The sequence below is a fragment of the Diospyros lotus genome, chromosome 9, assembly GCF_014633365.1.
Source record: "Diospyros lotus cultivar Yz01 chromosome 9, ASM1463336v1, whole genome shotgun sequence".
NCBI lineage: Eukaryota > Viridiplantae > Streptophyta > Magnoliopsida > Ericales > Ebenaceae > Diospyros > Diospyros lotus.
The window spans coordinates 354040-380699 of NC_068346.1; the positions used below are offsets into that span (position 1 = coordinate 354040).

At 36.1% G+C, this 26660-nt stretch overlaps 1 protein-coding gene, 1 long non-coding RNA gene and 1 pseudogene across 5 annotated transcripts; 2 read left to right on the plus strand and 1 right to left on the minus strand.

Annotated features, from left to right (window-relative positions):
- The first annotated feature begins 871 nt into the window (after positions 1-871).
- On the plus strand, positions 872-3978 carry LOC127809966 (geraniol 8-hydroxylase-like; annotated as a pseudogene).
- Positions 3979-4883: 905 nt separating this feature from the next.
- LOC127810588 (L-ascorbate oxidase homolog) lies at positions 4884-9661 on the minus strand. 3 transcript variants are annotated; one of them, XM_052350133.1, is made up of 9 exons: positions 9387-9661; positions 8900-9098; positions 8649-8758; positions 7622-7892; positions 7103-7199; positions 6665-7010; positions 5693-6058; positions 5533-5611; positions 4884-5388 (listed from the first exon to the last, which is right to left on the minus strand). In XM_052350133.1, the coding sequence occupies exons 2-9, from the start codon at positions 9047-9049 to the stop codon at positions 5185-5187; spliced, it is 1623 nt and encodes a 540-aa protein (XP_052206093.1). In that variant the 5' UTR covers positions 9050-9098; positions 9387-9661; the 3' UTR covers positions 4884-5184. The 3 variants fall into 3 exon arrangements, with proteins under 3 accessions (XP_052206093.1, XP_052206094.1, XP_052206095.1); XM_052350134.1 differs by lacking the exon at positions 9387-9661 and adding an exon at positions 9322-9380; XM_052350135.1 differs by lacking the exon at positions 9387-9661 and adding an exon at positions 9248-9377.
- A 1675-nt stretch (positions 9662-11336) lies between these two features.
- LOC127810589 (uncharacterized) lies at positions 11337-19596 on the plus strand. 2 transcript variants are annotated; one of them, XR_008025498.1, is made up of 4 exons: positions 11337-11465; positions 11596-11785; positions 12140-12335; positions 19053-19596. It is a non-coding gene; the product is annotated as an uncharacterized LOC127810589 (long non-coding RNA). The 2 variants fall into 2 exon arrangements; XR_008025497.1 differs by lacking the exon at positions 19053-19596 and adding an exon at positions 12900-13496.
- The last annotated feature ends 7064 nt before the right edge of the window (positions 19597-26660 follow it).

Here is a 26660-nt window from a genome sequence, read left to right on the forward strand (position 1 = left end):
GCTAAAAACGTGTGAAATTTTTTTGATTTTCTCTTAATACGTCTAGGGTTGCTAGCACGACCAAGGACGTTGTGGAAGGATCGATCGTGTGAACTGACTTGGAGGAGATCGCGCTTGCGTCTTTGCAGATCGAAATCGGACGGAATCGAAGGCTACACGGTCGCGGTTCCTAACAAGTTAATATGGTCCTTCCTATCGCTCAATGCCGGATGTTATAGTAGTGACATGATGGCTTGCTCTTGTATTGAAAATCTAGTTTGAAGGAGGTATAGGAGAGGTAGAGGCCTAGTGGGCCATTAGTGCTGCATTCAAATGCATCAGTTGGGGGCAAAATTTTGCAATATGGCTAAGAAGATCACAATACTTGCATCTTGGTGGTGGGCGATTGTTGTTGTGTGGTGGGAACCCACTAATTTTTTTGTTGGAGTTACTTTGTGGACGACTTGGGAAGCCTTTATTGCTAGTGGGGTAAGGTGAGCGAGAATTGGATTGAAAACCACCACTGTTGGACTTGTGAAAAGAGCCACTATGATAAGAACCACGATTAAGAATTTGGCCTGACCTTTGATGGAAGTTTGTAGTAGGAATATAGACCTTAGATGACACCTTATCACGTTTGAGGTATTCTTCATAAGCGACCAAATGATTGTGTAGTTCTTCAAAAGTGAAAAGATGATCTTTGGTGCGAATAGAAGCTGTAATGTCGTGGTATTCCGGCCCTAACACATTTAGGACATAAAGAGTCATGTCATCTGATAGTATTATCAAGAAGACTAAGTTCATCCACAGTTTGTTTAACAGAAAATAGGAGTTCAGTGATAGAGAGAGAGCCTTTCTTGCTTCGTTGAAGTTTGTTCTTCAAGGACATGACATGAGAGTGCGAGGGATTCACATATTTGGATTCAAGAGCCTTCCAAAGTTGGTGAGTCGTGTTACAGGTAAATAAGGTAATGCTGTCACATTCATTCATCGACACAAGATGTAAACTTACAATGAGTTAATCTTGATAGAGCTAGTCATCATAGGTTGGGTTTGGAGTACCAGTGCCATCTGGACTGGGGAACTGCATGGGTGGGGCTAGGCAAGTCCCATCAACATAGCTAAAGAGCTTCATACCATGAAGAAGAGATCTCACCTGATGATGCCATGCAAAGAAATTGGTGGTAGAAAGTTTGATGGAGATCTGAGCACTCGATTGGAAGAATTGAATAGGTTTGGCTTGGGAAATAGTAATGGACTAAGTATCAGGGGTTGTAGTAGAGTTGGAAGGGAAGGAGGCCTGGATCGATACTCGTTGGAGAGGTAATACTTTGATACCATATAGAATTGCCAACAAGTTTTTGTTTTGATTCTATTCAACCCATCGATGATATATGGGATACAGGTAAATATATACACAAGCAAAAGTACATTTGGAAGTTTGAATTTAAAATACAACCATTCTTATCTTTAGCTAAGTTTGAATGGCTGGGATAATAGCCTTGAGGATTGGAGCATCCAAGTTTGAATCAAATATGCTCCATTACAATTATACAAAAGAGGTAGGCTAAGAAGTGCTTGTAACCCTGGTCAATTCATGAGAAATCATGAAGATTTATAAGAGAGGTAAAGATGGTGGGCAAATGATCAAATTTGGAAGGGGTGTTCTTCGCTAGTAAATCAGGGGAGGCATTACCCTAGCTAAGCTCCAACTCCACTAGCTTGGCCTTTCGAAACAATGCATTTCTTTAGCATTGAATTGTAATTGATATATATTACTTTCGTTCACTACCCTTAAAGCCTTACTTTCCCTCTTTGGAACCAATCAAAAACTGCCCCTAGGGCTGGCATCATTGCTTATGGTGAGTAGCCTTCTGAAATTGGGGGACAAGCCCCATCACTTCCTGGCCAAGCTAGCAAAAACCTACGGCCTAATCATGAGATTGAAATTAGGCCAAACAACTTTAGTAGTGATATCATCACCAACCTTAGCCAAAGAAATCCTCCAAAAGCAAGACATGGCCTTCGCTAACAAATGCATTCCCAACGTCCTCCATGCCTTGGACTACTACCAATACTCCGTTATTTGGCTCCCAATTTCTCACCGGTGGCGCAACCTCTAGAGAATTCTCAATTCCAACTTTTTTTCTTCAACTAGATTGGACGTCAGCCAACACTTGAACCACCTTCCGATGGCGAAGCTGATGGCCTACGCCCACAAGTGTTGTAGGGAAGGAGTTGCCATGGAAATCGACAAAGCTACCTTTAGGACTAACATGAATGTTTGTCCAACGCGATCTTTTCCATGGATTTGTTCGACCCGAGTGAGGATATCGGGAGTGAGTTCAAGGAATTGGTCCGAAATTTGATGTTGGAGGCTAATAAAACCAATTAGTCGGATTACTTCCCCTTGCTTTCGATCATTGATCCGCAGGGAATAAGGCGGTGGATAGAGGCTCACTTTGGGAAAGCACTTTCAATTCTTAGTCAACTAATCGGCGAGAGGTTGGAAGGGAGGAGATTGCGCAAGATTGATGTTGTTGAAGAACACGATGTGATAGACGTGCTGCTCAATATCATCAGTGAAGAGAATAATAGCCAAGAGGGATGCCAAGGCGAAGGGAAGGGTAAAGAAGGATTATTCCCCTCTTTTTAAGAAGCTGTTGGGCATTAGGGATGCCATTTACAATGTTGGGGGTTCTTTAGCTAATGCTTATGTCATGTTATCTGACTGGGCTAAAGGTAGCATTTTATGCTCTAATGTAGCTTATGATTTTATGCTTCATTGTTGTCCGCTTTGCAGTGCAGTAGAGTAGACTCTTGCCCATCTTTTCTTTCAATGCTCGATGAGCTCTACAATATGAAGCCATATTCAAGCTTGGCTAGGAATTTCTCATTCTATGTCTTCTATTTTCAGCGCCCTCAAATGGATTAAAAAGGAAGCTAGAGGTAAGGCATGGCAAAGTGCAGTGAAGCAGATTCGTTTGTTTGCCTCTGTCTACCATATTTGGACTGCCAGGAATCAAATGGTGTTTGAAAGTTTGGAGCCCCAAGTTGAGTTTATTATTAATAGGATTAAAACCTCTGTATATAAGATTGTGTTTTTCTTGTATCTTTATGTTTTAGTCCAGTATGAGTCTCTACCTATGGGGCATTAGATGTGGTCTCTCATGTTTTTCCTGGATATGTCCAGTGTTTTTTTGTACATTTTTTTATCTATAAATTTTTACATTATGATAATAATAATAATAAAAAAAGAATAATAACCGAGAGATTGATAGAATCCACATTGAGCGACTCTGCTTGGTTTGCATATCATCTTTCTGTCTCTTTGAGACATTTGGCCGCAAAAATTCTACTAAAGAGTCTAATTAATTACTTGTGACACATGATTTATTCGTGGTGGGCACAAACACAGCCTCAAGCACATTGGAGTGGGCCATGACGGAGCTGCTGCACAAGCCAGAGGTTCTAAGCAAAGCAAAGGCTGAGCTCCGACAAATCATCGACAAAGGGAAACAAATAGAAGAATCAGACATTGCGAGGCTGCCTTACCCGAGGGCAGCAATGAAGGAAACCTTTAGAATGCACCCATCAGTTCCCCTACTATTTCCACACAGAACGGAAGCAGACATAGATGTGGTCAGCTACAAGGTCCCCGATGGGGCCCAAGTGCTAGTTAATGTGTGGGCTATAGGCCGCGATCCAAATGTTTGGGCGAACCCAACCTCGTTTATGCCGGAGAGGTTCTTAGACTTGGACATGGACGTTTGAGGTCATGATTTTGAGTTAATCCCGTTTGGGGCCGGAAGAAGAATTTGTCCGGGATTGCCATTGGCGACAATGAGGATGGTTCCCCTAATGTTGGGGTCACTGATAAACATGTTTGATTGGCATCTTGAGGGTGGGAATAAGCCAAAGTATTTGGACATGAAGAAGAAGTTTGGCATCCCTTTAGCCAAGGCTCAGCCTCTGCTCGCTATTCCGATCCGCGTGTAAACTATCTATCTTTCCATCGAGTTGTGCTACAATACTCAAAAGAGGTTGACGCACGAGTTTACCAAAAAATTGTTGGACGAACTTCAACAATGGGCGGATGTTGAAGTTCGCCCACTGTACAGTGGGCAGATGATGAAATCCGCCCAGCACTGTGCTCAGATGAAGTTCGCCCGTTCAGTTCAGGCAAATTTCATGGACTTTATTTAAACACGTGCATGGTGTATTCGAGGGGAGGCAACAATTTCAAAATGAAGATATTTTTGTCATTTGATATCTTTAGTCATCTCGTACGTCAATTAATTCGGACAAAATAGAATAATCTCATTCCATTTATCTATATGCATGCAAGTATCTTCTTTAATTTCCTTTTTAATAAATTAAGCTGCTGGATGCATGCATGGTTGTATGATTCTGAACTAATCAGTCAGAGATCTCCATTTACAAGATCAATTTCGGTCAAGTGCAAGTTAATTTCTTTCAATTTATTTAGGGTTTTCCGTGACGTACCACTGCTACTGGTCATATCCTAAGAGTCATTAATCAATCTAGGACCTGATACAGTAATTATAGGAGAATTTTTAAATAGAGGTGAGATGTGCAGGTTGATTGATACACCTAAACATCACATATTAAATGTTAAAATTTATGAAAATTTAAAAAGTTTTCAAAACCTTAGGCGAGCTGGAAGAATCTGTTGGATTCTCCAAAGTTTTTTTTCCTAATTTTATATATGGAGGACCAAGACTTCCTGTCGGTGAATCTGAATGAACCTGGGGAGCTCGTATTTTAGGTGGGTAGTCAAACCCCCAATACACATGCAGTGAGCTGAGCTCTTCGATCAGATCTCAATTTATCATTTGTGGAGTATTCAAGTCTTGTATTTCTTGGAAAATGGACACTGAGCAGGCATGAATATATTGGAAAATGGAGATATATATATATATATATCTGATTGTCACTCCATTCATCTCCGATTTCCATAATCAGCATTGAGAAGGCTTGGCTTGTTTCTCTAGCTAACTACTATTAGTATGGATAACTGGCGCTAACACCACAATGATTCACTGAAAATTTTAAGCTATAGATCTTGCAGTATACTACTTGATAAGCCAAGCTAGCCAGCAGCAACAGATCTCTTGCAGTCAAACCCTCGTGACCGAAAAAATCGAAGGCCGGTGAACAGATAAATAACTAAACAAACACATATCAAGGGTGCCGCCCGACGGCTTTGCCACAGAGAAGAACATTGGAGGGAATGTCATACTCGTTAGCAAGGCTGCGGATTGGGTTGAAAACTCGAAGATAAAACTGCTGCCCGAGGTACTGTCTTTCCCATATTGCAGACCTCATGTTCCACATCCCCTGGTTGTCCAAGGAGATCAATATGGCTGTCCAAGAGTTGGGATATACCTACAAGACAAAAAATAAATAATTGTTCCAAGATATATATAACGAGCATAAAAGTCGCGTGGTTATTAACTTGTATATATTAGACGGATAGATTGTTGTCAAAATGAACGTGCATGATTTAGACAATTGATTCGTGAAGGTTACCTGTGCAGTGTGCCTAGTAAGAGCATCGTCTAGATTGTACGTTTTCTTACTGGCACTTGTCCACTGTCCCGAACCGTATCTGTAAATTTTAAAATGACAAAATGCTTCAGTTAAGGCATGGAGTGGAGGAAGAGCAAAAGAATACACACCGTCATCTTACCCAACTACCCAAAAATCATAGCCATCAAGATGCCAAGATTGCAAGGTGTTCTCATTGTTCTGGAAAACAACTTCAATGAATTCGTGGAGAGAGACCGGCACAACAGCCGTGGCTAGGATTGCAGGTCCTTCGGAGGGGGAGTTTTGGATAGAATCTGTGCTAAACACTCCGGGGATATTAAAATAATCGGCAAGTTTTGGAGGAGTATCAGCATTAATGTAGGAGACCCTGTTAACGGTATATCGTTGTTTCCCATTGACTAGAGGTGCCGAGTTGGCAAACACAAATGTTCTCGTCGTTGTAATCTTCCCGTAATGGAATGATCCCTGAGGGTTGGGCCTCGCTGCATTTGCTGTCAGGTTCCACCTTCAATAAATACAAGGGGAAAAACAAATTTTAAAAAAAATCAATATATATTAATTAGCTGCTTAAAAAACCTGTAGAAAAATATAGAGGTTTTAAATATACACTTACTCCAGTATGTATGAAAACTAAAGACCCTAGGGCTAAGAGTACATTCGTTCTAATAAAAATAGAACCAGCAATTGTATATCAATATGCTTGCTCTTCTCTGGTATGAAGATTAGTGGAAAGAAATAATTCTGACTTCAAGCATGGGATAATTAAGCAAAGGCTTATCTCATCTTTGAAGAGAAGCAGCCTTGTCAAATTAACAGTTCCGTATCCCAGGGAAGGTTTATGCTGACCCCAAAACTTCAGTTTTCCTTGCTAATAATTTTTCGAGTCAGTTAACTAATGATATTAATTTGTGTTCTTAAATTCAAATGCCATGTAGAACACTAGGAGGCCTATATAATCCCAATTAAGGACCCAAATATGCACTTACTCCACTCTTGCTATGTTTTAGTTAAGCAGATCCTAATTTATATCAGGTGCAATAGATGTTGCAATCTGAATACTTCTGGCCTGTGCACTTGAAAGAATAGTTATTGAATATACGTATATGTACACCTGAGGGTTCTGGCTTGATTCATAGACCATGAAATTTCATCGGCTGGAGCAGCAGGAAAAGGTCCAGAAACTGGGTTGTGAGAGCTAGTGTAATGTAGCACTGCTGCAGCTGTAAGAACAGCCTTTGTAAAACGTGTAGATGCCACGATGTAGTAGTCCTTGGGAGGCTGATCCAAGGTAACTAGCGCAGACAAAGATTGTCCAACATGGACATCTAGAGAATCATACATGTTCTGGACAACGTGCGATCCCTCAACCTCAACTAGCTTCAGTCGATGCCCCTGAATTCTGAAGTTGAAGGAAGTCGACAAGCCCACATTTGAAACCCTGAACATATAGGTTTTTCCTGAAAACCAGAAAGGTAAAACAACTAACGGTTGGTGAAATCCACTTTGAGGGTTGAAAATACATAATTAAAAGTCGAGTGATGGAGCTTACCTTGATCACCACTAAAGGTAGATTGTGTCTTCCCATTTATTAGTATGCCATCAGGAATAGGAAGAGATTTCCCCAAATCCAAATATTGCTGCAAAGTCTGCGAACAGCAGGACATGTTATTCAAAAATGATGCATATTTAAAGATATGTACTAGAGCATGAAGGCATGTAAATCTATTGCCGGCACCCTTCTGCCAGTCACATTTAGAATTAAACAAGGCTCGTTGGCATTGTGCTTGTTTACAGATTCCAACTAAATTCCATACTTAAATAACAATTTTAACTGGACATCTTCATAAAGGATCGAATGTACACCTGATGAAATGTTAAGTGAATTACTACAACACATTTTCTAATGAATGTTCACTGCAAATGCCACTAGTTTAGAGAATTCTTTTAGATGCGAAGAACAAATTCAGATAGGTGGATATGGGAAACATGAACTTTAAGGCAAGAACATGAACTCATACAAGTATGTGTACCTCGTGATAATATGTTAATTGGGGATATTGCTGCTCACCTTATGGCTGGTCTTGTACCAATCACCAATTAGTAAAGTGAAATCCTCTGCAGGTTTAGGATACGGTACAGGGATGACGGATCTTGCATAGACATTTAGTCCTCCGAATCCTCCAGCAGCTCTATGCCATAGAGTTGATGGGAAGTAAGAGTAAGTTCCAATTTGATCTTTGGTTTGGAACTTGTAAGTGAAATTCGTGTTAGGGGGAATGGGGCAATTAGTCCCCAACACCCCATCTTGCCAAGAGTTCTTCCTCTGCTTAATACCGTTCCTGCAAGTTAGAAACTGCTGCCATCAGATCATGCTTAAATACCACTTAAAATGAACAAAAAAATCGAATGTGGTGTATAGGCTACCAACAACTCTATTTGTCAACCTTTACATGACATTACAAATACAGAAAGTGTTGATGTCATAAGAGTTTGAGATTTATAGTCAAAAAATATTTTTTGTATGTTAACTTTAGTTAGTAAGATGTTAAGCGGAAAAGAATGGCAATCCATAATTCCATGCTTAAAAGTAGTTTGTAGTAGGTAATGATTCATTTACTCTTTTTTTGTAACGTGTCGCCTATACAAGGAGCTTTGTGTTAATGAAAACTGATGAGAAAACGAGAGAGAAGTTCCATTTATCTGCAGTTTCTTTCACTCTTATATTCTGAAATACAACTTATAAAAGAACGTTCACGTCACATGATAACCAATATGGCAAGCCCGAAGAGGAGACTGTATATGTAAACACATTCTAAATCTTGCTGCTGTTTTTGTGTCATTGCTTGGTTATCCAGCGAGCAAAATGCACATATTCAATAGAGAATATAGTTTAAACGTGAATCAAACAGCTGGGAAGTAATAGAGCTAAAATAAGCTTGCCCATGTGATGGAAGTGTTCTTGGATGTGCATATTAAATTAGCCCAAATATTTCCAAGCATCAGATATGTAAGATCACCCAAACTCTCACGCTGAGTTCTCCTGCAGCTTCAAGTTCAAATAGCGATTGACTCAGTTGTAGAGCAGAGAGGCTTACCATGTCAAGAGAAAAGGGGCATCCAGTTTGTTGATGACGTTGAGGATTATGTTGTCATTGGTGACAAGGTCAAGTCTAGGACCAGGAAATTGTCCATTGATAAGGATAACCTTTGAAATATGAAAAGAAAAAAAAAAATCAAGACATGAGAAATGCAAGAACCACTTGATGCAAATAATACAAAGAGCACAAGAATTTACCGTTTACTCAAGAAGAAAAAAAGTCAAAAGAAAAAGAAAGGAAAGGCAAACCTGTTGTGGAACACCCAGGGGAGAAGCTGTTCCGTAAGTAACAGTCCATGTGTAGTATCTATAAGCGTCCTCTGCTTTCACCAGAGAAACAGTAGTCAAGAAAGCCAGGACAGCAACACATGAATGGGATAATGCAGTTGCTCCTCGCATTGTAGAGGCAGAGACAACAATCAAATCTTCCTTGACTGTGTTTTTTTATCTACAAATCAAATGAGAGCGTTCCCGAGTAAGACATTTCACATTTGCAAATCCACACACATAAGCAGGCAAATCTGGCAGAAGAGTATGTGAAATCTGGAGACATGGGTAGAGAGATGGAATAAACTACATGTATGATTTATCTACTACCAGTCACTGTCAACAAACAGGATGACATACAAAATCCAGCATTCTTGGATTGGTTTCGAGGAAAGTTACATTACCATCAACAGATCTGGAAGAAATAAAGAAAAGGACACAAGAGGAGACCCAAAAAAAGAGAACTTACCCAAGTTTAATATAGTGAGTGACTAGAGAGAGAGAGACGCAGCAGCGTGAATGCATTTGAAAGGAGCAGGGGCTGGGGTGGGTGGCAAGCAATGAGCTCGTTCGTAATTCATAACTCATAATAATTAGGTGGATTCACGCGTTTTCGCGTAGAACATCAATAATAATAATTGCTTCCAGGCTAGCGCTTGATGTTCTCCCATTGAGAGTCTCACTTTCAGACTTTCTTTCTAACCTTTTTGCCCTTCATCTCTCTCGTTGGCTTTCTGTCTTTTCGGTATGAAAATGAATTTATTATGGGTGGGATCCATCATCCATGCCGACGAAACGACAGAAGAGGAGGGAGGCGGTTTAAATGCATGGCCCGGCCCACGGCCCACAGCCCACAGCCCACAGCAACTTCTCACCGACCCTGTATGTTCTGCTAACAGCCGACAAAATTCAGAAAAAGAAAAGAAAATAACATGGATTTAAAAAAAGAACAGAAAAGAAAGAGTCGGTGAGGGAATCATCAATAAAATAAACGAGAGGGAGCCAGACAGGGCCAGTCCTCCACAACCACAAGCACAAGGAGGGGGACAAGAAGCGCCTGCGCCGCTAGCACTAGCAGCAGCAGCAGCCCGTGCTGTTTATTCAAATTAATCAGATTTTGTGTATAAAAGCAATTGTTTTGGTTTCCGATTAGGAATTCTATCAGTCCTTTCTTTGTAACTGGAACCCATGTAGTATATTTTAGCACTATTGTTATTGATGAAAAAGGAGGGTATTTTTAATTCAAGAAAATTATCATAAACGTCGTCATCTCATCTGTAAAATGAATTTTTAAAAAAAATCTCATTAATTAGTTGGGAGGAAAAAAGAAATCTCATTAACATGGCTTCCACGAGCGTGAGCCTTGGACTGGTTTGTTCCTCAAATTGCCATTTCCTCCTAGGGGGACATTTGTTAAAATAACAAGATAAAAGGTATTAAAATAAGTTTAAAATGCATTTCGAATCAAGATAAGACTGAAAAGCATTACAAGATTTTTATCAGAGTATTTATTAAATTTTTTGAAATTCATTGATAATTGTATTTTTTTTTTTTATGTATTTGTTAATGCATATGATAAGTACCAAGATAAGAGATTTTTTACCAAAATATATTTATTATTAAATTTATGATTAAAATATTATTTTATGATTAATATGAATTATCAAAAAAATAAAATTAAAAATAATATTTTATTTTCTAAATTCATATTCAAAAATAAATTTAAAAGGAGTTGAAAAGTAGAAATAATTATTATTAGAATTACAATAATTCCACCTAGATAATTAAAAATGGCCAAAAGATATTTTCATAATAGATAATAAAATATAAAATTAAATAAAATAATTTAAAAATTGGTGAAATGAATTATATTAGTTAATAAAATATATATAGAGAGAGAAAAATTTAAATTTTAAAAATCAATAAAATGAATAATGTCACTTAAATTTTAAAAATTGTCAAAACATATAACAATTTAAAAATGTATTAAATAATATTAATTATAAGACTTTAAAAAGTAAGTATTTTTAATAAATTTAAATCTTTAAAATATATTAAATGATATTAACTATCCTACAAGGAGCATATAAGTAATTGATTCTTATCTTGAAAGAGCCAGATAAATTTATCCGATGAGGAGATCGGATAAATTTATCTTGAAAGTGATAAATAAAAGATCACGTGAGATTTTTAAAAAATAATTAGATAAATTTAACAAACACCTTAAAAAGATCAAACATCCGAAATATTTTCTATATCTGAACTTTTATCCTTTCTACCTTGATTAACAAATACCCTCTATGTTAATTATAGCTCATCCTCTAAATCTGTTGCCGATCCATCCATAGAAATACCAATTCAATTACCAAACACCCCCCCCCCCCCCCCCCCGTGCTCTCTCTCCCGCTTTTAATTTCATCTTCTCTTCGATTCCTTTCTTCGTCCTACATATCATCATCATCATCATTAATAATAATAATAATAATCCAGATCCTCGATCGAGTATATATGGACACCACACCACAATCGGAATCCCCGCCGCTTGCAGGTTAGTTTGTTACTTGCGTGTATGTGTATCTCTGGCCGGTGGGAAAGGTGCCCTCTCGTCCTCTCTAGATTTTCTCACCCAATTGCTTCTACTACTATTAATATTAATAATTAATTATTGGCGCATGCAGATATATTAGTGAGAGATGTGATTCTCTGGAGGAGGAAGAAGCTGAGCGTAATTGTTCTCTGCGTGGCAACGGGGATGTGGGTAGTACTGGAAGTTTATCAGCTGAACATCCTCACCGTTGCTTCTTGGCTGGCCATGCTTCTTGTTATCGCAGCCTTCTTGTGGGGCAACATTCTCAGGCTCTTGAACAAGTAAGTAATTATATATATTCCTGGATTTAATTAATAATTAGCTGATGATGATGATGAGGACGAGCAGCAGAAGTGGTCAAATTGGTTGATGATGTTTGGTTTTTCAGAGAGCCCCCAGAATTCTTGTCAGGGTTGGAAATTAGGGAGCAGTCAGCTGTGGAGGCTACCCAATTATAGTGAGGTCATGGATGGAAGAAATTGTTAGGTGGACGCTTAGGGTGGGAGATGGAGTGCGATTTTGTTCACCCCTTTAACGGGGGTTGAACTTAAACCCCTGTCAAGTTAAAGGGGTGAACGTCAAGCCGAGTGTTTTCGGACGATTTTAAAATATTTATTTTAATTTTCTTTGCGCAGCCGAATATTTTGTTTACCAGTCCAAAGAGCTTCTTCCTCGTTCACTCTCTCTCTCTCTCCGACGTGCATCTCCTCCACCTCCAGCGTGTCATCCAGCTCCGGCGTTGGTCCTCCGTGTGTCTCCTCCTGCCGTCGTTGGTCCTCTCCATGTCTCCTTCACCTCTAGCGACATCTCTTTGTTCTCTTTCTTCTTCAGGTAAATGTTGATTTAGTTTTTTTGTTTGGAAATGCTCTGACAGCAACACTCTGCTACTTCTGCTTGTGCTTCTTATTTGTTTGCAATTTTGTTCGTTGGTGTCTCTCTGTTATTTGTCAAAATGTGAGTGTATTAATGATTTACTTGCATGCATCTTTGAACAGAAATTTTTTACATTGTTTCACTTGATTTTTGTTAGTAAATGCCCGAGATCTGTGTTGGATTTCTTTGATTGTTGGTGTTTATATTGTCTTTGATTGTCGGTGTTTTGATTGGTATGTATTTGGCAATACTCAACTTGTCCTGAACAATACAATATGGAAGCTGCTTCCGAAAAAAGGATGGATGAAGAAAGTGAATTCTTTGCTTGAATTTGTTTCATCGCTTTGCTTGATTTGTATTTCATTAATGTTAATTATTTCTTTTTGTCCAACTCCAGGCAGCACCAACCTACCATCCTCTAGTGACCCAAGAAATTATGTGTGTCCAAAATTGTTTCTTTTTGCTTGATCAATTTTGTTCATTACTGTTAATTGCTGTTAATTGTTTTTTTTTTCTGAACAGGAAATTATATACAAGAAACTACTCTATGCCATAAGTGAGAGACAGGAATATTTGGACTTGTCATAGGGTTTCCAAAGCTAACCAATCAATTTGTGTATATTTTTATTGAAGAGATTTTGAGTTCTTTTTTCTTTTGAATTTTTTTGTTGGGTTTTTAAATTGGGAGAAAATGGTTTTTAGAGGCAACTTTTAGGTAATGAATGATGATATAACTTTTAAGTAATGGTTAACTGAGTATAAGTTACTAATTAATTTTATCTTTAGTTTATTTTATTCTTTTACCTATTACTTTTATTCATCTCACACATGTTATATATTTTCAGGTTATCAATAAAGAGGTTCTTTTAGCTAGACAAGATATTGTGAAATGAACAATCTATTAAATATCTTCATGAGTTTACGTAAAATAATATGTTGTGTGAGGAAAATAATCATTTACATTTTTATTATTACTTTTGTTGAGACACAAACGAGCAATTGGAGTTACTATTGGTCACTGATCACGTTTGAACTAAATTATGAGTGTTTGTTTGAATTAAATTATGAGATTTTTTTTTATGTATTTAAAGCTATCCTTATTAGGTTATTGATCTACGCCCATGAAATCAGTTAAGCTGCTTTGGAAATGTTTGTTGAGTGTTAAAATTCCACTTTTGATATGCTGTGCTTATTGGTATGTTTGCAGCCAGCCTTAGCGGCTGGCTTTTGAGGGAGTGGGGGTTTATGATTTCACCATGGATTTAAATGATATTGATTAGTACACGTTATATATAAAAAGCAGAAAGTAGGCAAGACAACTAAAGCATCTGAATTCGTATCTACATCCATAAATAATTCTTTGACTAGTAGTTGAATTCGTAACTCTTATTCATGACAAGGACTCGACATGTCATTTAAATGAATATTTAAGGCAGAAGTTACCCAGCAAAGTTTAATTTGATATTCATAAAATCATATGGCAGAATATTTATGCTCTAGAGACAAATGTGCACACCTAACATGTGTATTACAGCTTGGCAAGTTTAGGGTATTATAACCCATAAAACAGTTAGATAAAAATTTCATACAATCAGATTAACTGCAAGTGTGAGCACTGTGACAGCAAAGTCTAACTCATTCCCTTTTGACCCGCATTGCTCTCTCGCTGTTTGTTTACTACAACAAATCTATCTTTTTCTATCCTTGTATATTTGCGCCATTACCATTACATTGTTGGCAGTCCCAAGGTCTGGCTGATCATCATACTCTCTGAAATTCAATTGCCTTTTGTTCCCTTTTAGACACTTCTCTCTTGGAACTAGATCATGTAGTATTTTCATGTTCAAGTCTCTAAACATTGTTTTGAATATCGCATATGTTTGCTTTGCTTATATTCATTCATCATCTGGGTATCTCACATTTACTTTCTGGAAAGAACTAATCAAACCATGGTAAAGTCATTTTCTTTCTGGAAATTTGGGCATCCCACATTTTTGTACAATTCCTTTTATAACATAACACTCTTGTTACTATTATTATCATTTTCTAGATTACGAGACAAATGACAAGCCAAAAAGAACCAACATTTCCGCACAGTTATCGACCACTCTATCACAACTTTTCTAAGTCAGCTTCATTACAATAAAAGATTTAAAGAATCTGCAAACTACACGTGTCAAAGAAAGCACTACCAACTAACAGATGTCCTGGAAAACCATCTCAGGCTAGCCATCTTGCACCAAGATTTAAATGTATGCATAGATAAAATCTAACCACAAATGCAGCAGTAGCGGCAACCTATCAAAGCAAGGTGCTGTTATTTCATCATACATTAACTAAAAGCTCCCTCTAAAACACCATTTTCTCTCAATTTAAAAACCCAACAAAAAAATTAAAAAGAAAAAAGAACTCAAAATCTCTTCCATAAAAATATACACAAATTGATTGGTTAGCTTTGGAAACCCTATGACAAGTCCAAATATCCCTGTCCCTCACTTGTGGCACAGAGTAGTTTCTTGTACATAATTTCCTGTTCAAAAAAGAAACAATTAATAGCAATGAACAAAATTGATCAAGCAAAAAGAAACAATTTTGGATGTACATAATTTATTGGGGTCACCGGAGGATGGTAGGTTGGTGCCGCCTGGAGTTGGACAAAAAGAAACAATTAACAACAATGAAATACAGATCAAACAAAGAGGTGCAACAAATTCAAGCAAAGAATTCACTTTCTTCATCCATCCTTTTTTCGAAAGCAGCTTCTATACTGTATTGTCAAGACAAGCTGAGTATTACCAAATACATACCAATCAAAACACCGACAATCAAAGACAATATAAACACCAACAATCAAAGAAACCCAACACAGATCTTAACCATTTACTAACAAAAATCAAGTGAAACAATGTAAAAAAAAATTGTTCAAAGATGCACATAAGCAAATCGTTAATACACTCACATTCCGACCAATAACATAGAGACACCGACGAACAAAATTGAAGACAAATAAAAAGCACAAGCAGAAGCATCAGACTGGGGTTGTTGGAGCATTTCAAAACAAAAAACTAAATCAGCATTTACTGAAGAAGAAAGAGAACAGAGAAACGTTGCCAAAGGTGAAAGAGACGCGGTGAGGACCAACGATGGTAGGAGGAGATGCATGAAGCATCGACGCCGGAGTGGAACAACATGCTAGAGAGAGAGAGTGAATGTGGAAGAAGCTCTTTAGGCGGGTAAACAAAACATTCGGCCACATAAAGAAAATTAAAATAAATATTTTAAAATCATTTGAAAACACTTCGCTTGACATTCACTCCCTTTAACTTAACGGGTGCTACGTTGACCCTTGTTAAAGGTGGTGAACAAAATCACATTATGGGAGCTGAGCCAGAGGCAAAGGGAGACTTGTTTGTCTTGCGGCAATGGTTGTTACCTTGTAGATTGCTTCCCACTTGCTTCCAAAGTGGGAAGCTTCTTTGACTTCCCTGCTTTTCTCTACATGGGTAAGTAGACCGTATTGGCCCTATCGGGTCTCCCCCAATAATCGTACAAGACTTACAGTGGCCTGTCGGCCTATTCTTGGCTCTACACCTCTTAGTAGTGATCATCATCTCTTTTGCGTATTGGCACTCTTGTGCCAATTATAAATTCCATCCGTATTTATTGTAAGTTATATCTATATTTACTATCGATCCTGTCAACACCACATCTCTATCAGGGAGTCTCGCTAGTGTTGGATACCACAATCCCATCATGTAACACCCCAATTCCTGGGAGCGTTAACGTAACGTAAGATTCCGGGGATAAATTTTTTTTTTTTCAAACAAAAACCCATCACACAAACCATTCCCCGAAGATCCCGTTACACCTTCTCAGTATATCAACTATGAACCATTAATAAACCAAGACAGGTTCACCAACACAAATGCGGAAGCTAGATCGAAACCTCAACAGGTCATAACCAAAACCACTTTATTTATATATAAAGTTGCACCAACGTTTACATGACGTTTTCAAAAGTAAATAACATAATTGAAAAGACATAATGTAAACTATCCGCTAATCGCCGTCACTCCTTGACGATTCCTTTCCCTTTTGCACCGCTGCCTTCACCTGGAACGTTTGAATATTCCAGGGACAAAGTCCAAATTAGATGATGAATCATCTAAGTGAGAGTTCAAAACACATTTTTCATGAATAATGCAAGACATGAAATAAACCAATATACCCGGTAAGCCCTAGCTCAAGAGAATTCCCACGCGCTTAACCCTACCATGGGGAAAGAGCAATCTCTCTAAAAGCTATGCCACCACACCGACTCGACGACACGACGACGCGACGCGATTCTAGCTTAAATGGGGCTGCCAACGCATCTCACCAGAATACGTTCCCACCTTAAGCATCCAGGAACCACCATACAATCCCAACTCCAAAATTTCACATGGACCACTTAGTCGTCCTAGTGCAACTTCCCTGGCCAAATGGCCTGGCACGGAAATCAAGGCGGCTATCCTGACATGCACACCTAGCATCAGATACCCCTATTATTCCGTCACGCCCTTGGAGAATTACGGCTACACTATCCAGACAACATCCTAGGCTGACATCCCACATGAACAACACAGTATGGACCACCTAGTCGTCCTAGTGCAACTTCCCTGACCAAATGGTCTGGCACGGAAACCAAGGCGGCTATTCTGACATGCACACCAGCATCAGATACCCCTATTATTCCGTCACGCCCTTGGAGAATTATGGCTACACTATCCAGACAACATCCGAGGCTGACATTCCATACGTACACATAAAACTTAAGACAATGCAACAATTCACAATTCAATTCATCGTATAAACAACATTTATAAAATGCAATGCACAGTTCAAAACGTTTAGGGACAAACCTCCCTCATAAATCCAACCGTCACCGGTTACCATTTTAATGCACAAAACCATTTTGCATGAAATCACCATATGTTCAGATAGAACAAGCACAATAAATCAAGTTTTGGAGGAAAACCACTCACAAGAAAGCCAAATTTTGGTAGCGAACAACTCACCTTGAACGAAACTCAGAACACCTCGAATCTTGTGCCCAATCTCAATTTTCGTGCAACTCCTCGAGTCTTTTAACCAAGCCACCTCCTTACAGGTCCTCACGCGTTACCTAAGTGCTCTACGCGTGTGATGCCTCGCGTATGCTTTAAAAACCCTCTATCCACTAAACCCGAAGCACTCTCGTCTAGCACAAATGTATCACAACTTCGAATGAGAGAATCCTTAGCCTTGAGCCCCTATTTATATGTTTAGGAAACTTAACCACCAAGAAATATATATTCTGCAATCATTTCAAATCTTTCAAAATCTTTTCCAATCATTCCAAATCTTCTAATATTTTCTATAATCATTCCAAATCTTTTAATATCTTTTGTAATCATTCCAAAATCTTCTAAGATTCTCTGCAATCATTGTAAATCTTCTATAATCATTCCAAATCTTCTAATATCTTTTGTAATCATTCCAAAATCTTCTAAGATTCTCTGCAATCATTGTAAATCTTCTATAATCATTCCAAATCTTCTAATATCTTTTGTAATCATTCCAAAATCTTCTAAGATCTTCTGCAATCATTGTTATCCAAATCAAATCTTTTCTTATCCAATCAAATCTTATACAAATCTTATCCTTAAAGTCATCATGAGCCTCCATCTTATCTCTAACGTCATCATGAGACTTCATCCTTATCTCTAAAGTCATTTATGAAGCTTTTTTCCTGAATCTCCCAAATGCCCCTAGTAAAAAGATTTCAAGAATTACACTTTGACCCGAACTTTTGGATAATTGCACTTAGACCCTTTTCAACATGGTCCCCGGGCTAATTTTTAATTGCATTTTAGTCCCTGAAAAATGGACTAATTGCGCTAATGCCCCTAATTTTTAGGTAAATTACACTTTTACCCCAACCTCAAAAATTACGATTTTGCCCCCGGCTCAAAAACTGAACTTATCTTTAAAGACCTTTATAACACTTTGAAATATCCCAAAACACTCTCTTTAAAATTCCGAAAAAAATATCGTTTCGATCTCCCTCTGTCAATTTCGAAAAAAACTGCACTTAGGCCCGAATCTTCGTTTTAGCTACAAACCTTTTTGTTTCTTCCCAAAACTACTGAAGGATTACTCTATATGCCAAATATAAACTTCCTTGGGGTTCTATTGACTTCCCGGATGCCCCATACAATAATTCGGTATTTCAGCATAAATTACAATTGTCTTTTTTTTTTAGCTGTACCGGGAACCGTTCCCGATCCAACTTCTTCTGATGCCTAAAATCATAACTTGTCTTACTTGTAGATATTATACCATTTTCCTTGGCTATCTAGGGTCCAGGGTACTCCCTCTAACTAATTCGATCGTCCAAAGTTGCGTTAGTGTACCCTATAGTCTTATTTTCCACAAAGTCCATTTATGCCCTTCATCAAATATTATTTATGACCTCAAATCATTCTCGGGTATTACACATCACCTTGTGACACCCAAGATAAGCATGCATACAAGGACTCTGCATTTTTCTCTTTTATATAAACTAGCTTAATTACAGACCAAGTTATGTTCTTTTTTAACTCTATTGTTATATTGCAAATTCTCATTTTTATTTAAACATTGGAATTTTTGCAGGTGTCAGCCACCCCACACCATGTAATTACCGGAACTAGATCATTCGACGTCTCAAAACTCACATCCAACAGCCAACCCCCTTTGGGCCGGAAGGAGTACTCCTTCTTAGTTGGTAGCTAAGCTAAGCTTATTTATTTAAATGATATATATATATATATATCTTATTTTAGGGATAGTGACGGGTATGACTTTTTCTATTAACAGGACCAGCTCAAGGGGTTGGGAGGTTCTAGGCAATTATTAATTTAGAGGCCCCAACCCTTTAATAAAAAATTAAAAATTTATTAATTTTATTTTAATAATAAAATTAAAATAATTATTTATTAAACTTGAGAGTTGGGATCCTAAGCATATGCTTCACCAGTCTACGCCGCCGGTTATCTATGTGAAGAATGACAATAAGATAAGATAAAAGGGTATGGGGAAGTATTGAAGATGAAGTGCCAAAACTTTTACCGCATGACTGATGACAAGTTGTTTAAAAGAATAGTACTGAAGAGCAGAAAGGTTGAAGCAGGGAGGACGGAGAAGAAGGCCGACTAGTTGCAGTAGTAGTAATAGTAATATTAGTAGTAGATCACTTGTTTACCTTCATGCATCATCTGTCCTCTGTCCTTTGTTTTCATTTTAATTTCTTTTGGTATAATTATAATTCAGAATTTAAATTTGGGTCTCACCAGGTTTTGAACGTGATTAGAATTTTAAATTTAGTTATTATTAAAATATTATCAAATTTAATTTTTATTAGTATTTATCATATTTAGAGAAATATCTTCTTAAATTATTTTCTAATTAAGATATGATTTCTTATATATATTTATAGATAATTTTAAATCTATAAATAAATATTCAGTATTATAGAATTAATGTAACTATATCACTATTATTGTATTAATATCTAATTAGAGATATTTTATTTTTTTTGCTTATATTTTTTCACAATTTAAGTTTTTCATGTTAAGTTATGCATTTATTTGTCTGGTTAATAATTTTATTGTGATTTATTTTTATCCAAATTTCGCATAAGATCAATCTTTCCATTAACTACATTTCATTTTTACTACTATTGTGATCTCGTGTTGTTCTCTCTAAGTTGACGATGAGCTTGTATTCTGTACCCTTAGAGGGAGGGTGACCTTGTTTGTAAATAAAATAAAATAAGTTCTTAGTCCTTCCACAAATTTACCATACATGTTATTTGCATAGTTAGTAGGTAGATTAAATACATTAGTATTTTTTGAGATGATTGTTCTTGTACGGTTTTATGTTTTCAATTACATTAAAAAAGATAAATCGCAGGTTGGATCTTTGCCCTTTGCACAAGATAAAAATCGAACTCGTAACCCACCAAATTAATATCGATATATTATTCATCTGACCGCTCTATGTATGTTTAGAACAAATACATTATCGGTTCTCACCTGAGATAGGTAGATAGATAGATCAATGTAAATGTCGTTGCTTGGGCTAGAAAGTGGAAACCAAGTTGGTCCTTTCCATGAACCCCAAGCTTGGGTTTTTCCCGTTAGTTGGGGAGGGATAAAAAAGTCATTTTGGGGGTCTCTCGACCCATGCCCTCTCTCTTTTTTCTCTCTCGCCTTTCTTCACTCTCTTTTCTTCCCTTATTGTCGTTGCTGCCACTGCATCCTTGCCGTCTTATTACCTTGTCGCTGTTGCTGCATTCTCACCACCTTGTTGCTACATCTTTCCTCTCCAAAGTGGTTGGTGAGGCGAGGCAGCGGTGAGAGGGTTATTGGAGAAGAAGAGAGAAGAGGAGAAAGGAGAGGAAAAGAAATAAGGGTTGTGTGCAGCGACAACCGACGTGCGAGAGGCGGTGTGGCAGTGAGAAAAGAAGAGAAAGAAGGCAGCGACAGCCTGAGGCAAGGCAGTGGCGACGGTGGCGAGCGACTTGTTGGAGAAGAAGGGAAGAGAGGAGATGAGAGAAGGGGGGGTCCCCCTGTTAAGAGGTTGTTTGGCTTAACTTTTTTTTCAATAGCTTCTAAGTTATTTTGCTTTTAAATTAAAAATTAGATAGTATTTAAGTTGATAATGTGTTTAGATAGATGTGCTTTTAAACTATTAATTATTAGTTATTTATTTGATTTGAAAAAGTTGATAAGTTATTAAAACTTGATAAAAAGACTAAAATATACATAGTATTAAATGATATAAAAATTTATCATTAAATATTGATAAATTATATATAAATATTAAAAATATATTAATACAATATTATTATATATATACATATAATTGTTGTTATATATATATAATATATATATATATACACGTAATGGGCGATGGGGACAGATGAGATGAGGGTGGGGACGACCAATGAGGGCGATGACGATGGCAGTTATGAAGGAGGGGTGATGGCGACTTGTGATGATAATGGCAGAATAGATGCGACGATGGCACGACCCACCAACACGAACGACGATGACGGTAGTTATGGAGGAGAGGCGACAGTGGCAGTGGCAATAATGGTTGAGGGGTGACGGCGACAACAACGATAACGGTAAAAGAGAGCTTTTGGAGAAGATAATGGAAGAAAAGAGCTAGGGAAGAATATGTAATGGTAATGGTGGGGACATACGTGCAAATATGAATTTTTTTTTAGGGTAAAATGGTATTTTTCTTGGTTAACTCTCTAGCTTTTTTTGTCAAAGTTGGGAGGCACCAGCTTCTGCCAAACGCTATTATAGTAGCTTCAAAGCTGCTAATTATTGCCAAATATTTAATTATAAAAAACTATATAACTTTAAAGCTACTTATACAACTTATAAGTGGTCAAATCGCTAAGCCAAACAACTTGTAAATGGGATGCACAAAATCGCACTTGTATTTCTCCTAGGAATAGGGATGGTAATTGCGACCGAAACTATGGGGAACCGAACCGAAACCAAATCAGTCAACGTGGTTAAAAATCGTTTAACTGGGTAATGGTTTGATTTGGGAAAAAATCGAACACTATTTCAATGAGTATGGTTTGATTATGGTTTTCACTTAATCTAAACCAAAACTCAAATTGAAACCGAACCGTTGTGGGTAACCGAACTGAAATACTACATATATAATATATATATTATTATATATAATAGTGGCGGCTGGAAAACCCAACCCACTTGCTTGCAAACCTATCCCAGCCTAGCCCACTTGCGAACCCACTCCAGCCCATTTGCAAACCTTTCTCTTCTCCTTTCTCTCTCGACCTCGCTCTCGCTCTCTCTCATTCTCACTGCCTCTCGCTCTCTGCCCCATCTCTCTTACTCATCTGCTCGTGCTCTAGGCTAGGAGTAGAGATGGGAAATGGGCCGGCCCGGCTCGTTACTGTAGCAGACGGGCCAGGCCGGCCCGCCCAGCAAAATGTGGGCCGTGACGGGCCACCAAAACAGCCCGTGGGCCGGCCCACTAATTAGCCAGCTAAAATGGCCCAACCCGGCCCACCAAAATGGCCCATGGGCCGGCCCATCAACTAGCCCGGCTCGTCAAAATGGTCCAACAAGCCCAGCCCAGTAAGGAATAATTTAAAAGTTCAATAATTAATTTTAAATAAAAGTTCAACAAGCCTAGCCCAGCACCAGCAGCCAAATGCCGTCCAAATATCAAATATCCATAGAGTTTCATCAGTTTGTTTGTTGTTCTGTTGGTTTGGCTGTCAAAATTAGTGAAAATTAGGGTGGGGTTGGTTCTGGATAAGTAGTAGTGATGGGGGTTCAAATCCAATTATTCATTAGTAGAAAACAAGCAGTTTATTAGGGTAGTTTCTGTATAATCGTAAAAGCCCGTTTTTGTTATTGGTTACATTATATATTATTAATTATAATAATATAAATATATATATACTTAATGATATTTATCTCATCTTTAATATTTTTATGAATAGTTAAATTCAAACTCAACACAAATGTGTTTAATTTTTCAATTGAATTTATGGTACTAGGGCTGTCTATCAGAGTTATTAGCGTCATCCATGTGTGGTGTGGTGTTTGGAAGAGTGGTTAGTAATTGTAATTGAATGGAATAAAAAAAAAACAAATATTAAGTAAGAAACAGATATTAAGTAAACAAATACTAATATTATAAGTTTGCTAATAAATGAATGAACTGTTAGCAAAATATAATAATTTTTTTTTCAACGTATTGGTACTCTTAATCTTTCATTCTCTAATTTAAGATTGTTATTCAATTATAATAAAATAATTATATTATTAGTCAAACAATAATTATATTTATAATAATATAATTATGTAAAAAATATAATTTCTTAAAATTTAACTTGCAAACATTAAAATTAAAATGTCAGAGAATAATTTAAAAGTCAATTTCATAATAATTACAATTGCCAGTACATGACAAGAATAATTTTAAACTATTCAAGCATGTGGGAGAAATAATTTCAAGTATATGGAAAGAATAATTTTATAGACTTTTCTAGACTTTTGATGGTAGGAACAAATAAATGAATTCTAGGCTTTTATAGGCTCAACCATCTTCTAATTTTATAGTATTGTTGTCATATTATATACCCATTATTATTGCCATACTATGCACCCATTAATATTGTCATGCTATACTCCCACGATTCTGATCATTATAAAATTTAAAATTTGAAATTTCATAACAATTTCTAGGCTCTCATGATTCAACCCACTTGCATTTGATGGCAGGGAACCATGGACTTTTGCAGGAAATATAGATTAATTTTTAAATAATATTTTTCATATTGATAAATTGTAACTAATACATATTTTTTAAATAAAATATATTTAGTATATTTTTATTTTAGGAATTATTATACCAAATTAGATGCCATAATAAACTGTACAAAAATTATTATAGAAAAAAATGTGTATTAAATTATTTAGTATAAAAGGTTATTAACTTGCTCATAGCTATAAAACTAAATAAATAAATAAATTATGTCAAAATTATATGAATTTAAAAAAATAAATACAATGATATAAGTACATTTAAACTTTTCAGAGAATATGGCAGCCTAGAAATTGATATGCACCCATTATTGTTGCCATACTATGCATCCATTATTGTTGCCATGCTATCCTCTCACAATTCTGATCATTATAAAATTTAAAATTTGAATTTTTAGTGTAATTTCTAGGCTCCCATGATTCAACCCACTTGCATTTGATGGCAGGGAATCATGGGCTTTTGTAGGAAATATTAATTAATTTTTAAATGATATTTTTCCATATTAATAAATTGTAACTAATACATATTTTTTAAATAAAATATATTTAGTATATTTTTATTTTAGGAATTATTATACCAAATTAGGTGCCATAATAAACTGTAAAAAAGTTATTATAGAAAAAAATGTGTATTAAATTATTTAGTATAAAAGCTTATTAACTTGCTCATAGCTATAAAATTAAATAAATAAATAAATTATATCAAAATCATATAAATTTAAAAAAAATAGATACAATAATAGAAATACATTTAAACTTTTTAGAGAATATGGTAGTTTAGAAATTGCTATGCACCCATTATTGTTGTCATATTATGTTCCCACGATTCTTATTACTATAAAATTTAAAGTTTAAATTTTCATAACAATTTCTAGACTTCCATAATTTAACCCACTTGCAGATAATCATGGGCTTTTGTAGGAAATATGAATTAATTTTTAAATAATATTTTTTTATATTAATAAATTATAACTAATACATATTTTTTAAATAAAATATATTTAGTATATTTTTATTTTAGGAATTATTATACCAAGTTAGGTGCCATAATAAACTGTATAAAAACTATTATAGAAAAAAACGTGTATTAAATTATTTAGTATAAAAGCTTATTAACTTGCTCATAGCTATAAAATTAAATAAATAAATAAACAAATTATGTCAAAATCATATGAATTTAAAAAAAAAATAGATACAATTATAGAAGTACATTTAAACTTTTCAGAAAATATGGTAGTCTAGAAATTATTATTGCTATACTATCCATCCATTATTGTTGCCATACTATACTTCCACGATTTTGATCACTATAAAATTTAAAGTTTAAATTTTCATAACAATTTCTAGGCCTTTCCCTACTGCAGGCTCCTGATTCAGACTATAAAAAAATAATTTATTTAAATCATTCTTTTAATTTTAGGAGTAGCAATATTAATTTATATTATTAATCTCTCAATCTATTAATTTAAATAATTAGTTCAAGATTTTTAAATTAATTATTCTTGACATGATTTGATCTAATAATAAAACTATAAAAGTATTCACAAATATAAATTTACATTTTATATATTTAATTTTTAACCTATATATTTTTATTAAAACTTTCAAATTCTATAATGTTTATTAATTAACATCATGAGATTATTATTCATACCATATTTTGTCTTATTCACCGGGATATATATATATATATATAGTGTCATGTGCAAATAAGAATACATAATTTGCAAATAATAAAAACTTATTTAGTGCGTTTAAACTTTTCAGAGAATATGGCAGATTTGGCAACCTAGAAATTACTATGCACCCATTATTGTTGCCATATTATGCACCCATTATTGTTGATGAAAGAGAATATGATAGAGATTCAGAGAATATGGCAGGCTAGGCTCCCATGATTTTGATCATTTGAAATTCAAATTTTGAATTTTCATTGCAACTTGTGGGAACGTTCAAATGTTTGCGTCTATAAATAAGTGATTGTTGAAGTTGTTCAATCACAAAATTTGCTTTTGCTATCTTACTCTCTCGTTGATACACTATTTTACAAGTTGTCATGTCCTGTTACTATCTTGCTAATTACTATATTTTCTAGTGTTATAATATCTTTAATTGGTTTTATTACTCTACATTTACAATCATATCTTCCCTTCGTTGCTCTCTCATTACTCGCATAAATGATCATCGCAATGCTTCTTCCATGGAGCCCCCTCGAGCCAGTACATCTTCTGCAAACCCCCAACAACCTTCTATTCCATTCCCAATGAGACCACTTCCCCCATGATTTTTTTAACGATTGGAGTGGAAGTCAATGGGCATGGGAACACCCATCATTTACTGAATCAGATACACAACCTCCTGAATCACAAAATCCTGATATGCAAATGTTTGGTAACCCCCCACCTCTACCAACTGAGCAACCCTCACCAAATGAAGGTCAGACATCCTCAAAACAACCAAATGAGGAGCCGTCCAGCTCACAACGCAACTCCAAGCGACAAAGAACTAGTAATGTCTGGCAGGTGTTTGAGATTATTAATATAGTAGGGAAGGGTCAAAGAGCTCTATGCAAATTTTGCAAAAAAGACTACTCATGCTAACCAAGGGGTGGGACTGGACACTTGATGAGACATGCCTTGAAACATGATGATGGCTGCTTGGATGCAACGTAAACACAATTGCAACAAGGTAAGGGTTTGATTTTTCGATATAATAGAGAACTTGATAAATCTAGCTTAGCAAAACTAATAATTAAAACTGAATCTTCTTTTTTTGTTTGGGGAGGATGTAATGTTTAAATGGTATTGTAAAAATGCATTACAACCTGCAGCTAGGGGTTTTTCACGAAAGACTATAAAAAATGAAGCGATGAGATTATATTTAGAATATTTAGAAC